The 13,978-nt window shown below is 40.8% G+C and overlaps 2 protein-coding genes across 2 annotated transcripts; both read left to right on the top strand.

Annotated features, from left to right (window-relative positions):
- Positions 1–99: 99 nt before the first annotated feature.
- LOC105033882 (pentatricopeptide repeat-containing protein At2g03880, mitochondrial-like) lies at positions 100–3,267 on the top strand. The gene has a single exon (XM_010908852.3). It carries the CDS (start codon positions 228–230, stop codon positions 3,183–3,185), a length of 2,958 nt encoding a protein of 985 aa, XP_010907154.2. The 5' UTR covers positions 100–227; the 3' UTR covers positions 3,186–3,267.
- A 6,574-nt stretch (positions 3,268–9,841) lies between these two features.
- Positions 9,842–13,509, top strand: LOC140851696 (large ribosomal subunit protein P2A-like). Its single transcript, XM_073243747.1, has 4 exons — positions 9,842–9,978; positions 11,534–11,622; positions 12,494–12,717; positions 13,255–13,509. The coding sequence occupies exons 2-4, from the start codon at positions 11,535–11,537 to the stop codon at positions 13,279–13,281; spliced, it is 339 nt and encodes a 112-aa protein (XP_073099848.1). The 5' UTR covers positions 9,842–9,978; position 11,534; the 3' UTR covers positions 13,282–13,509.
- The last annotated feature ends 469 nt before the right edge of the window (positions 13,510–13,978 follow it).

The following is a 13,978-nucleotide window of genomic DNA, read 5'->3' as shown; positions in this document are numbered from 1 at the left end:
GCAGTGCTACCCTTGTCCGGAACTTCGTGAATCAAGTGGCCCTTATTGAACGGGCTTTATCCTCTTGATAGACCGAAAGAAGATAACGGGTTAGCTTTCTTCGTTTGTAGCCAAGCCATCCCCTATCTATCTTGCTCTCTCCACTACCAAGCGAACCAATATCACCCTATTAGTTCTTGCAGCCATCACAGAAGATGAGGAAGCTGGAAGGGTAACAGCGCAAGCTCATGCCAACTTTTCTACTCTGCACCTCATCCTCCCCAGTGCCCCCTACTCCTTCCCACCATCCCCTGTACAAGAAGTCTACCAGCAGGAACCCACAAGAAACCATCTCCCTGAAAGCAGTATGTTCACCTGGTGTCCATTCCATTACAAGCGCCAATGACACCATCATCGGCCCTACTTCCTGCATCAATGATCGTAGAAATGTCCTCAACCAAGACAAGCTCACCCTTTCCTTGCTCCACGAGTACACGCGAGCCGGTCGGATGCGCGAAGCCCGCGCCTTATTTAATGCAATGCCCCACAAGACTCTCGTCTCATGGACCATCCTCATGTCAGGCTACACACTCCACGGCCATGCCATCGAGGCCATGTCTCTGTTCCGCCGCATGCTTCGATTACCGTCCGACGCTACTCTGAAACCAGACCCTTTTGTTTTCTCTGTAGTGTTGCGTGCTTGTGCGTCGATAGGGAGTGTTGATCTTGGCAGAGAAATACACTGCTCCATCTTGAAGTTGTGTTACATGGAGGACTTGTTTGTGGCCAATGCTCTTGTGACCATGTATGCGAGCTGTGGATCAGTTCAGTACTCGGCACGGGTCTTCTGGGGAATCCACCAGCCTGATTTGGTTTCTTGGAGCTCCATGTTGAGTGGATATGTGAAGAATGGGCACTACGAGGAGGCGCTAAGGCTCTTCAGCGAGATGGCTCAGGCCGGAGTCCAGTTCGATGCCTTTGTTTTGTCTATTGTTCTGAAAGCATCCGCAAATCTGGGCTGCACTAATTTTGGAATTCAGATCCACTCCTGCATGGTAAAAATGGGTTTGGATTCTTGCTTGTTCTTGGAGAACTGTTTAATGGAATTCTATGGGAGAGCCGGAGAACTGGGCATCATGAGGCAGGTCTTTGATAAGATGCTAGAAAAGGATTTGGTTTCTTGGAATACTATCATCACCTGCTGCACTCACAATTTCTATAATGAAGAAGCCCTGACGCTATTTCGTGCACTCATTGGTGAAGGTTCGGAGTGTGACGAATTCACATTAGGCAGCACCCTTCAGGCTGTCGCCAGTTTGAAAGCTCTGAATCATGGTAAGGAAATCCACGGGTACGTTATCCGAGCTGGCTTTGAATCAGATAGCCATGTCAACAGTGCTCTTCTCGATATGTATATTAAATGTATCGACCATGACACATCGGATTATAGAAGTAATATGGTCCCTCGTAAGATCTTCAGAAGCCTCCAGTCCATGGGAGCAGAATTTGATGAGTTTATTATGGCAAGCGTTCTGAAGTCTTGTGCTATGCAAAAGGATTTAGAAACAGGAAAGATGATCCATGCTTGCATTATGAAACTTGAAATAAAGTTGGATGCGTATGTGATCAGCTCACTGATTGATATGTATGCCAAGTGTGGGATTCTTGAGGCATCTCTCAGGGTGTTTGAAGGAACAAAGAAATGGACCACGGTGCCATGGTCTGCTATCATTGCTGCGCACTGCTGGAATGGTCATTTTCTAGAAGCTCTCCGGTTCTTTAGGAAGATGCAGCTAGATCAAGTTAATGCTAATGAATTCACTTATACTTCCGTCCTTCTAGCTTGCACTGCTTTAGGAAGTCTTAGAAGGGGGAAAGAGATCCACTGCCATATAATCAGAAATGGTTACGAATCAAATGTTTCAGCTGTGAACAGCCTCGTCAATCTTTACTCGGGTCTAAGCAAACCCCAGCAAGCTTTGAAGTTGTGCTCGACGATTTTCGAACATGAGATCTCATGGGGTTCATTAATCAAAGCCCTTGCTGAAGCAAAGGACTATGAAATAATTCTTAAGCTGTTCCACAGAATCCAACGTTCCAATGGGCAACTTGATCATGCATCAGCTTGTTTTGTTCTGAATTCTTGTGGGAGTGCATTTTTCCTCAATGCAGGGATCCAAGCCCATACCTACATCACAAAAAAAGGACTAGTCTCTAGCCCCAACATGAGCAATGCTCTCATCAAGATGTACTCCAACTGTGGAAATCTCGCACACGCCATTGATGTTTTTAACCAGATGACTGAAAGGAAATCTGCTTCCTGGACCTCAATGATCTCTGCCAATGTGCACAATGGGTGCCCATCTTCAGCTCTTGAGCTCTTCATGCTGATGATCAGGAAGGGGAAGAATCCAAATTCCAACACATTTGTTTCTGTTCTGAAGGCCTGTGCTCAAATGGGACTAGTAGATGAAGCATTCCGTTTGTTCGTATCCATGACTGAAGTTTATAAGATCAAACCATCAGCTCAACATTATTGCTGCATGGTCGAGGTTTTGGGCCAAGTCGGAATGCTCAGAGAAGCAGAGCACTTTATTGACAGTGTCATTCCCTTTGAACCTGGTGCTCCAATTTGGAAGGCTCTTCTTTCTTCGAGTAGGGTATATGAAAATATGAAGGTTGCGAAGCATGCAGCAGAGAGGCTAGTAGAACTTGAACCGACTGATATTAAAACGAATATACTTCTCCAGCAGGTCCTCCTAGCATCAGGTAAGTGGGAGGATGTTGCAAGGCTTAGAAAGAGGAGCCTGAAGACGAGCTCTAGTTGGATTGAAATAAGAGAAAATGTGCATGAGTTTGTGTCAGGCCAGATTGTTACAATGGAAATCTCCAATAAATTGGGTGAAGTGGCAAGGATGATGGAGGAATTAGGTTATGTTGCTGACAAGAAGCATTGGCTGCACAATGTAGAAGACTCCCGAGGAAAGGGTACACATCATGCAGAACTCATGGCCTTGGCTTATGGGCTTGTTTCCTTACCACATGGGACACCAATTCGAGTGTTTATGAATGCAAGGATGTGTGGTGCTTGCCACTCATCTTGCAAGTTCATCTCAACGTTTGTGAGGCGAGAGGTGGTCATCAAGGACACTTGCAAGTTCCACCATTTCAAAGATGGTAAATGTAGCTGCAAGGACAGATGGTAGAAATGCGGCTTTAAAACATTCAATTCAACTGTGTATAATCAATCCTCAAGGAAGTTGTTTCAGAAGAATCTGAGAATCAGTATACTTAAGTCTTTTAGACGTTAAGGGCCGAAAATTTATATCGATGTCAAACATTTCGAGATTTTTGAAGGATTCTATATATATATATATATATATATATATATATATTAAAGTCAAATTGAATATCAGAATGTGGTGGAGGCAAAGGAAACTGAAATAAGATGGTTCAAAGTTTTGATTTCCATCAAATTAGCATCACTCGACAACTTCAAGATAATCTAACATTTCATTATACATCCAAGGAGATAGATGGTTTCATCTCAAACGCCACAGCTTTAAGATTTAATCACTTTGTGCATAGGGGGGACAAAACTATCTGCTGAAAACAGCAGATAATTTTGTCCTCTTTATGTTAAAAAAAAAAAAAACTATCTGCTGAAAACAGCAGATAATTTTGTCCTCTTTATGTTAAAAAAAAAAAAAGCATTGTAACCAAAAAAAAAAAAAACATTTTAGTCAAAAAAAAAAAAAAATCTGCTGAAAGCTTACTTTTTAGCAGTAAATTATGCTTTCTAGATCTTGATCCAAGTGAGTGAAAAAACGAGCAAATATGTCCTGAATGTATATGCTTTGCCAGGCCAAATCCTTCTCTCTTTTTTTTTTTCCTTTTTTGTTCTGAAGGAAATCTTTGCCGGTCAAATCTTGAAGCAGATTCAGTATCCTAAGAGTAACCATACAGTTGCTTAAGGATAACTCATAGAATCACTCAGCTAAGGAAGAATTCAAGGGTAAGTTGAATTTTTCTGAAACAGTCAATTTATTCCTAGTACGTTCGGTGGATCCAAACAAGTAGTGCAATTTAGGACAACTACCTCACAATGTATTAAATTGCTTCTCCTCATTTACACCAACAGGTAAAGACGAGCTATATTTACAGTCCCATTTCCAGATCTAGAAATGGATTTTAAGATCAACAAGACCACTTTACCATGTTTTTGGCTATAGAAGTCTACCAGAGAGAATGGAAATGTTGAAACCTAAATGCAGTGTCTTCAATTTTTTTTAAGAAAAAAAGGGCTCCTTGACCGGTGCAATAGCTGCTACAAGATCCTGGCAAGCAGACAATGGAGAGAGTTCAGAGTGCTTTGAGAACTATGCAAGGCATGATCCAACATGCATGTCATGAAAAAAGATCGATCATTCTTTCGCACGGAAGATACAACCCGAACCTGTTCCATCAATGGTTAATCGATCTCCGGATGGATGCTTCACCTCAAGAGAATTATTTGTGAATTGCGATGGATTCAGTTTTAAAATAAATTGTATTTTATTTTCTATCAATCATAGCTAAAATTATTGGAATATGTTCCAGCATGCCTCCAAAGCCTACTAGCTCAATAGGCAAGGTTATTGAATGTTAATACAAATGATTTGGGTTTGAATCTCTCTCTCTCTCTCGTCTGATTTTGAGTAAGCTTTCTCCCACCATATTTTAAGTTTAAAAAAAACAGAATATAGCCCTCTTTTTTTAGGCTCTTTTACGGTAGAGAGAATGGATTTATCCATTGTCCATCCTCCTATAATTTTTTTTTTTTTTTGGTAAGATGAGCATCTTGACCTTCATTTATAATACAGAGCATCATGTACAAAGCTTACATAGTTACATATACAAGAGCTTGTGCCATATAGACAAAAACAGCAGTACCTCTAAAGCAGATAGGAACAATATTAGAACAGTAAAACAGCACAGCAGAAGTTTGATTCAAAAAACTGATGATCTAGCTTTGATGAAACTTCGAGCAGCAGTAAAAAAATGCAGATTTGGAATTGGAACGACAGCAGCTTGTAGAGACAAACTATGAAAAGCAAGACAACTGTGACGGAATTATAGCATCCATATACAGCAGTAACCAACGATAGCCATGATTAAAAGCAGCAAATATCCAAGGACCTGGTTGAAGTCGATGATGCGAATAAGATGAGAAAAATCTTTGTCATAACTGGAGGAAGTAGAGCTCAGAAAACCCATCTTGTAGTTTGTAAAACAGAAACCCAGTGTTGTGCAGGATCCCGGTACCCATCGTTTGCAGCAAGAAGCAAAAGAGAGGAAATAAACAGGACACAATTAATTTACGTGGTTCGGCCCAAATGCCTACATCTACGGGACATGTAAAGGTTCCCTTTTTTGAGAAAGAACAAAATACAAAAGAAAAATATACTCAATTCTTAACCCTCTCTCTCAATCTTAGAAGCACACACCCATACAATGTTCTCACAATAATTTCAAGAAGGTTCCCTCATAGATGTACCGTATTAAGGTCTTTGACACCCGTGGACACTCTCTGTGAGACTCTCAGCCGCTACATTATTCTCCAATCTGTCCCTACCCTCACGGCCCCTCCACCAGCTGTTCTCAGGACACTCTCAGCTGTCTGATGCCTCTGGCACTCCCTGAGATCTCCTGGCTCTCTATGAGATCTGCTCTTCGATCTCCCTGAGATGCCCCTGGATCTTCCTGAGACTTGATCTTGGCTCTCTCTGAGATCTGCTCCCCGATCTCCCTAAGATGCCCCGGCGCTCTCTGCTGAGATACTTCTCTCGACTGCTGCACCGCCGAGCCTCTCTCAGCCCCACGCCTCTAGGAAAGTGCTATTGCAGCGCTACTGTGCTCCCTGCGTCGGCCTCGGCATCGCCCTGCTAAGTCTCCCAAGCTTCTGTGGAGACCTCCCACTCCTCGACTGCCAGCCAATCTTTAATAGGGCTTAAAACCCTCTCCAAAAGTCCTAACTACTTCACGGACTGTTGGATCACATCCACTCGCTTTCTGGGCCGCTAAATCAAGTACTAGTCCACCAAAACCTGCATAGACTGCGAGAAATGCCCGAGATACACCTGTCAGTCCATGGTGGATCGTGAGAACCACCTGGGAATCATTCTCATGGCCCACAAGCTCCTTCCATGGACTGCGGTACACCGTCCCAAGCCTCTGGCACGCGCGACAGCTAGGCTGACCTCCGTGCGCCCGCCTAGGTCGTTCACCCACTACCGACCCATGCGTGCTTGCACTGTCGAGCCCAGCCCGCACCGCCGCTAGCCTCCACTGGCCCATGGGCCCCATCAACTCCTTCCCGAGCTTTCTTCGCATATATCTTCGCCATCTGGATTCGATTTGGACTGTTTTGGGGCTTTTTAGACTCCATTCATCATCCTGGATCTCGTTCTGTGCTTATTATGGATCAAATCTTGAGACATCAGATTCTAACAATCTTCATCTCGATTGGGTATTCAGCCTCCACCTTATTGAAAGCTTTCTGTATGATACTGATCCATATTCTGGGGCAATCGCCTGCTACTCATGGATCGGCAAACATGGGAGTTGAGTCAGACTGCTTGATCTCAATCCGAGTCTCATGCTCGATCCACCTCCACCTAAAGCTCCATCTTGCACTGGGCTTCCACTGACATCTTCTATGATAGACAGCTCCTTCTTACATAAGAGAGCATCCACCTTGATTGTATCTATCTTCTCCACCTTCAATCTTGATCACCACTATCGCAACCACACTGGTACCGTTTGGCTCTGATACTACTTGTTGTGCAGAATCCCGGTATCCATCGTTTGTAGCAAGAAGCAAGAGAGAAGAAATAAACAAGACACAATCAATTTACCTGGTTTGGCCCAAGTGCCTACATCCACGGGACATGCAAGGCTTTACTTTCTGAAAAAAACAAAATACAGAGGAGAACCATTCTCAACTCTCAACCCTCTCTCTCAACCTTAGAAGCACACACCCATACAATATTCTCACAATAATCTCAAGAAGGTCCCCTCACAGATCTACCGTACCAGAGTCTTCGACACCCATGGATATTCCCTGTGAGACTCTCAGCCACCACATCATTTTCCAGCCTGTCGCTACCCTCACGACCTCTCCATCGATCATTTTCAGGACACTCCTGACTGTCTAATGCCTCTAGCGCTCCCTGAGATCCCCAGCTCTTCTTGAGACCTACACTCCGATCTCCCTAAGATGCCTCTAGATCTCTCTAAGACTTGCTCCTGGCTCTCCTTGAGATCTAGAGCTGTCAAGACGGGCCGACCCGCCCGGACCCACCTTTAAACGAGTCGAGGCGGGCTGGCCTGTTTAACAGATAGGTTGGAAAAACTCCAACCTGACCTGACTCATCATGGGCCACGGGTTAAACGGATCAACCCGTCAAAATTAAAAAAAAAACTATAAACATTAATATAAACTAAATTTCATATTCAATTTGAGCTCAAATCAATCTATCAAAGTCTCACATCTCAATTCTTAGAGTCATAAAATAAAATTGTCAAACTTAAACTAAATACTTAATATAACCCAAACTTAAAAGACTCTAAGTTTCAATTTTCAAACTAATTTAGAGGCAAATCAAAATCTCAAAAAATTATCCTTCATATCATTATTGTGGTCCTCATCATCAATTCTTCATCTTCTTCCTATTCTTTATCAATTATCTCTTCAATAATATTAGAATCCTCTTTTGAAATATATATATAGATGTATAAATAAAAAGAGACAGGTTAGCCTGCTCTTACCCACTGACCCAAATAGGATGGATAATTTGATCCACTTTTAAATGGGTTGCTAAAATATAAATCCATTCCGTCCTATTTATATGGCGGAGCGGCCCAATCAGATGGGCCCAACCCAAATTAACAGCTCTACTGAGATCTGCTTCCCGATCTCCTTGAGATGCCCCTGGTGCTCTTTGTTGAGATACTTCTTTCGACTGCTGCACCGCCAAGCCTCTTTCTGCCCCACGCTTCTAGGAAAGCGCTACTGCAGTGCTACCGTGCTCCCTACCTCGGCCTTTGTGCCATCCTGCTGAGTCTCTTGAGCTCCTGTCGAGACCTCCCACTCCTCGACTGCTAGCCCACCTTTAATAGGGCTTAAAACCCTCTCCAGAAGCCCTAATTGCTCCATGGGCCGTTGGATCGCATCCGTCCGCTTTTTGGACTGCTAGATCAAGCACTGATCCACCAAAACCCACATAGACCGCGAGAAACACTCGAGATATGCCTGTCGGTCAAATAGCCTGGAAATCATTCTCGTGGTCTACAGCTCCTTCCATGCGGACTGCGGTACACTATCCCAGGCCTTCCACGTGCGCTGTCGCGCTCACTTGCTGGGCTCGGCCCGCACCGCCGCTGGCCTCCACCAGCCTATGGACCCCACCGACTCCTTTTTGAGCTTTTTTCGTGTGTATCTTCACCGTTTGGACTCTGTTTGGGCTGTTCTTGAGCTCGTTGAACTCCATTCGTCGTCCTGAATCTCGTTCCGAGCTTATTGTGGACTGAATCTCGAGGCATCAGATTCTAACACTCAGCAAAAAAGATCCATTCTAGGGACCTCAATGGCAGAGTTGTAATATATTGTATAAAGTTGGAGAACTGCCAATAGCAAACATACTTAAAAAATCAAACATGTAAGATTGTATTGAATGGTTTTAAGTCCAGTAGTTTTTAATTTGTCATGCACTAATAAATGTGATCTTGTACATGGATAGTCATGATCTTCAATTAACTAAATCTAGCTTTTTTCATATAAATAGAAAAAAAAAAAAAAGGAGAAGAAAAAGAAGAAGACAAGGATGTTTTGTAGGCATAGAAAAAAGAAAATAAAGTAGAGTTTTTTGATATTTTTATTTTTATTTTTTATTTTTAAAAATTATTTTTATTTAAAAAAAGTTATTTTCAACATAAAAAATTGATTTTTCTGCCATCACTATTAATAATTTTCACTATTCTCTATCATCACTATGGTTGCCACTATTATTATTATCATTATACCATCACTGTTATTATTGTCACCTCTACTATTTATCTGCACTTTCATCATTATTATCATTTTTTTTACTATATTATTAATTCTCACATTATCACCATCTTTACCAGCATTACTACTATTATTGTAGTGGCCTTGATCACATCAAGGATACCATTATCCGTACCTCTATTATATAACCATATCAACTATTAAATATTATTATTATTTTTTCTCTATCTGATATAGTTACTGTACACTCTAGCTCTATCGATATATTTATTTTTTAAAAAATAATAGCTATACTAAACATATTTATGTTTCAAAATTAGAAATCAAACTTGTTTTCAAAATATAGAAAAAAAGAAAAAAAATTGATGACCAACGGCATCGTAGGTTCGGCAAGTATTTGCCAAGTTTTATGTGGATCCGGATTTCAGACTGATCCGCAAAATCAGCTGTCAACTAATGGATTCCAGGTGACTTAAGTTCTACTGGGTTTATTTGTAAAGAAACTATTTAGATTTATCATTTGTCAATCGTTCGATCGACAATGTATGGGAGAGATGCCACCCGATTCATGACAGGGGACGCATGAGCGGCCATGATCACTTGATAAATACCCTCCAACTTTCAGATGCTGCGGCGTCCTATTCGTTCGACTCACGAAGCAAAGAACAGAACCGCTAAGGGGGTGTAACTACACAAATTTGGAGCAACTTTTAGAAGTCGGCGACGAGGTAACGACTTTATGAACTCGGGGTCGATTCTAGATTATAGTGTACATGGCCGATTAGCCACTCGATCGGCCACGGACGGTTAAGATGCATGACCCGATAGATCCAGGAAGCCATATAAGGTACCTTCTCTACTCTCTCCTCCGTGCGAAAACCCTAGAAGAGCCTCGTTATTCCCAAGAGCGTCGTCGGCGGCTGGCATCTCCACCCCAATCTAGCTCTCAAGTAAGCCTTCTATCTCTGCTATTTCTTCTATGTTCACATACATAATCGATGCTCTTTTCGTTTCCTTTCTCTGCCACTTCTTGTTTTATACTCTAAGTGATGATTGTAGCTTTTTCCTCACTTTCTATCATGTTAATTGTCTCTCAATTTTCTCCCATAAACTTCTTCTTTTGTGATACCGTGATTTCATCAATGTATATCCAGCATAACGAACGAATAATGATGATTTCTTATAAATATTTCGAGGAATTACGATTATGTTATGCTAAGTACACCACCATGAGTTGCTTCTTTTTCCTGTTCTCTTGATTTTTCCCCCCTCCTCATGAGCAATCAGATTTAGTTCGGAGGTTAACGATTTTTTTCGCCCCAAAAATATGCGAGCAGTGTTTCTCCTGGCAATCATGATTTCGTGCAGTTCCGAGCATTTTTAGTTATCCAATTATAACAATGGAGCGTGAAAGAAAGAAATTGATATTGGGTAGGTGGTACCAAAATTTTCGGCTGGGTTCAGATTTTGCCCATACTTGAACCTAGCTGATGTAGTTGAGATCTAAATTAGATTTAGTTGATCAGCTAGTTTTATTGCGTCTTAGGGAATAGGTCGAGTATTGCTTATTTTCCAATGATTTTCTAATTTTTGATTGATTTTGAGTTTCTATTATATGTCGAATTATCATCAAAAAGTCCTACTTCATGTCAATGTTATATTAGAAAAGTTTTGAAGCCGTTAGAATTGTGATTTGGAAAAATTTTGTGGTTGGAATCGGGGGAATTAAGAATTTATTAATATTAGCGAATTTTATTCTGGAGTACATTGACTATGAATCCAAATAATGTAGTCTAGAGTCCTGGGTCTATCATAGGCAAGTTGAGAGTCCTTTTATGATCAGGAAAGGTTGTTTTAGGGTTGATTGAGTGCCTACAGATATCGGTCCATGAGGTGCGATGAATTCTGTATGATCTCTTTGCCTCTTTTCCCAAACCCTTAGTTCTTTCTCTACGTTTGCTCTCCTTTCTGCTCTTTTATCTGTCCAAAAAGAAGAAAATTAAGATCTTTCCAGATCTAAATCATATTTTAGCATAAATCTATTATATTTGCACCCCTAGCATGAAACAGGCGGCATCACCAGTCAAAAGCCAAAGGATGAGTTTCAAATAGGAGAAATGGGCAAGATTTTAAAAAAAGGCATCATTCAATGAAAGGAAAGAGAAACTAAATGAGATACAGGACGCTATTTCGAGTCATCAATGCTTCAATTGCAGAAGTTTTTCTCTTACGCATCTTTTTTTCTTGGTTCACTGTTCCTTACTTTTATTCTGAGTCATTTTTCTAATGTTGAATTAATTCAATTTCTCGCCTGGGTTTTTTTATGGTTCTTCAAGCATGTAATTGAGCTCAGGATTCTTTTGAGATTTTGGTCTTATGCCTCTTTTTTCTGTTTAGCGTAACTTGTATATCGGGTGCATCTCACATGTTCTCTTGGTTTGCACTGTAGATTTTTTTTTTAATAAATGGGATCCTTATAACATCTCAATGTCTTATTTTTTTCAGGATGAAGGTCGTTGCTGCCTATCTGCTTGCTGTTCTTGGTGGAAACACTAGCCCAACTGCTGATGATCTGAAGGATATCCTAGGATCAGGTTAATTTCATTTCTCTTTCTCTGTTTTTCGTGCAAGTTATGGTCTATCAGTTTTGCATGTTGTCAGACAAATAGCTTGATAGTTCAACCACTACATCATAGAAACTGCCATGTGCTTTATCATCTTTAATACCATTAGCTGTTAAAGGATGATAATAGGTTTCATAGAAAGATTTGTTTTGAAATCAGATACACGATTGGTTTGTTAGTCCTTATATTATATTGATAAACATGGTTAATAAATGAATATTCGATGTCATATACAGTAACTGCATGCCTGCGTTTACTGGTAATGCATTAGTTGATAATTTTAAACTGCTATCATGTTGTTTGTCTGGTTACAATGCTTAAATAAGAAACACGTGATGGCTGAAATGTTATATTTATCACCTTGTATAGTGTAGTATAAATCATGTCTCATGAGATTTTCTGAAGATAGAGATGCCAAAACATTGGTGGTTTGCTTAAGTTTGTAAATGAAAGTTATGTCATCACATAATGATTTGTGGTAAATGAATAGAGTTTGGAAGGAATTTCTTCATGGTTAGTCTGGGTACCTTACAATCTCTTTAAATGAGTGTTTCATTTTCAACATCTCTTTTTTTAAGGAAGGGGCAAGGGGGAAGATGATCGGCGTATCATCTTTAATCAACAGAATTTTCAAGGTTTTAAGTTGGAGTCTTGGACTAAATGGTGCTTTCAGTTTACCTATTGTCCTCAAAGAGCATTAGTCTAGGATAGTAAATATTCATGATTTTAGAGATTGCTATGTTAAACTTGTCAGGTCCTGCAAACTCCACCAAACACCACGCCCCCCCCCTCTTCTCTTTCTTTTTTTTTGATAAAGTAACTTTCCCCTTTTCTTTACCAGTGGGGATTGAAGCTGATGATGACAGAATCGAGTTCCTCTTATCTGAAGTCAAAGGTAAAGACATAACTGAACTTGTTGCTTCTGGGAGGGAGAAGTTTGCATCAGTGCCCTCTGGCGGTGGTGCCATTGCAGTCGCAGCACCTGCTGGTGGTGGTGCTGCAGCTCCCGCAGCAGATGAGCCAAAGAAAGAAGAGAAAGTGGAAGAGAAAGAAGAATCAGATGAGGTATGACTTGTTATAATGGCTTATAAGGATCTTTTGCGAATCATGTATCCATTTCATTAGTTCTTTAAGGATAATCCATTGTCTTTGGATTGAGTTTTGCTACCACCCATCAGTAAGCTTGAAAGTTTCATGATCAACCAAGCCTGCTCTAATTTGCCCACTTTTACCAGACTGAACTTTTGTTGAAGACTCATTAGAAACCAGTACAGAACCTGCCACCTGACTAGAAATGATTACTGCACCTGTCTGCCCTTTTGCTACCACATCCTCAGAAGCCACATTTTGTTTTATGATTCTGATGTGGAATAAATAATTCCGTTTCCATACTTATTTGATGTTCCTAGAGGAATTGATTCATAATACCTTTCTAGATTAGATGGTTGCCTCTGATAAAACTACTTGTAGATTTACGGTCACATTTATGCGATTCCAGCATTATTTGTTCACCTACGCACATAAGTTACGTTTGTTTCATTATCATTCGGTGCTGAAACACCGATCAGCTGATTGATCTCATTTTTGTTTGACTTCATGCAGGATATGGGCTTTAGTTTGTTTGACTGAGTGGTATGCCCGCCGTTCGGTGGTCTTTTTGGAACACTAAGTAGAGGTTGATCTGCAAGATATTAAGATTTTTATTATAGACTGAATTTTCTTTCTGGAACAGCAAGGCGCTATGCCTCTATATTGTGTATTGTAGCAAGTTGCATGTAGATCTTGTTCAGCATGCGCTGGCATGGATTCTGTTTGGGTGCATTAGTTAATGAATCAAGTACGAACATCTTCTTAATCTGTTCCGTGGTATTAGTATGCAGTTTTTGTGCTTGGTTTGCAATTCAGAGGAGCTCTGAAAATCCGTGTGGCCATATACTACAATGCCAGCCAAAGACCACCTCTGTATCATTTAATCTTGTTCTAGACGTTGGCCTTACGGTCTTATGCTTGGTGCTTTTAACTCATTGAACTTTCTAATGTCTTGATATTTCCAGGCGCTCTCTTCAATTTTGCTCTAATCAGTTCCAGTCCCTTTGTGTATCTCCCTTTCAATATATTGATACTTCCAGGTGTTTTCTTCAATTTTTGCTCTAATTATAACCTTTTAACATGGTTGCTGTTCCCAAATATTTTCTTTAATTTTCCCCTGATTAATTCTTTCGTATGGTTCACGGTCAATGTGTTAGTGTGTACGGTTGTTTCTTTATTTTTCTGAAATATTCCTCGCTCGATGCAACCACTGGCTTAGCTCGTGCACAAAATGGAG

This window comes from Elaeis guineensis, chromosome 9, assembly GCF_000442705.2.
Source record: "Elaeis guineensis isolate ETL-2024a chromosome 9, EG11, whole genome shotgun sequence".
Classification (NCBI taxonomy): Eukaryota; Viridiplantae; Streptophyta; class Magnoliopsida; order Arecales; family Arecaceae; genus Elaeis; species Elaeis guineensis.
Note: the sequence above shows the minus strand (reverse complement) of the source record. Positions and strands in the feature narration are given on the sequence as shown.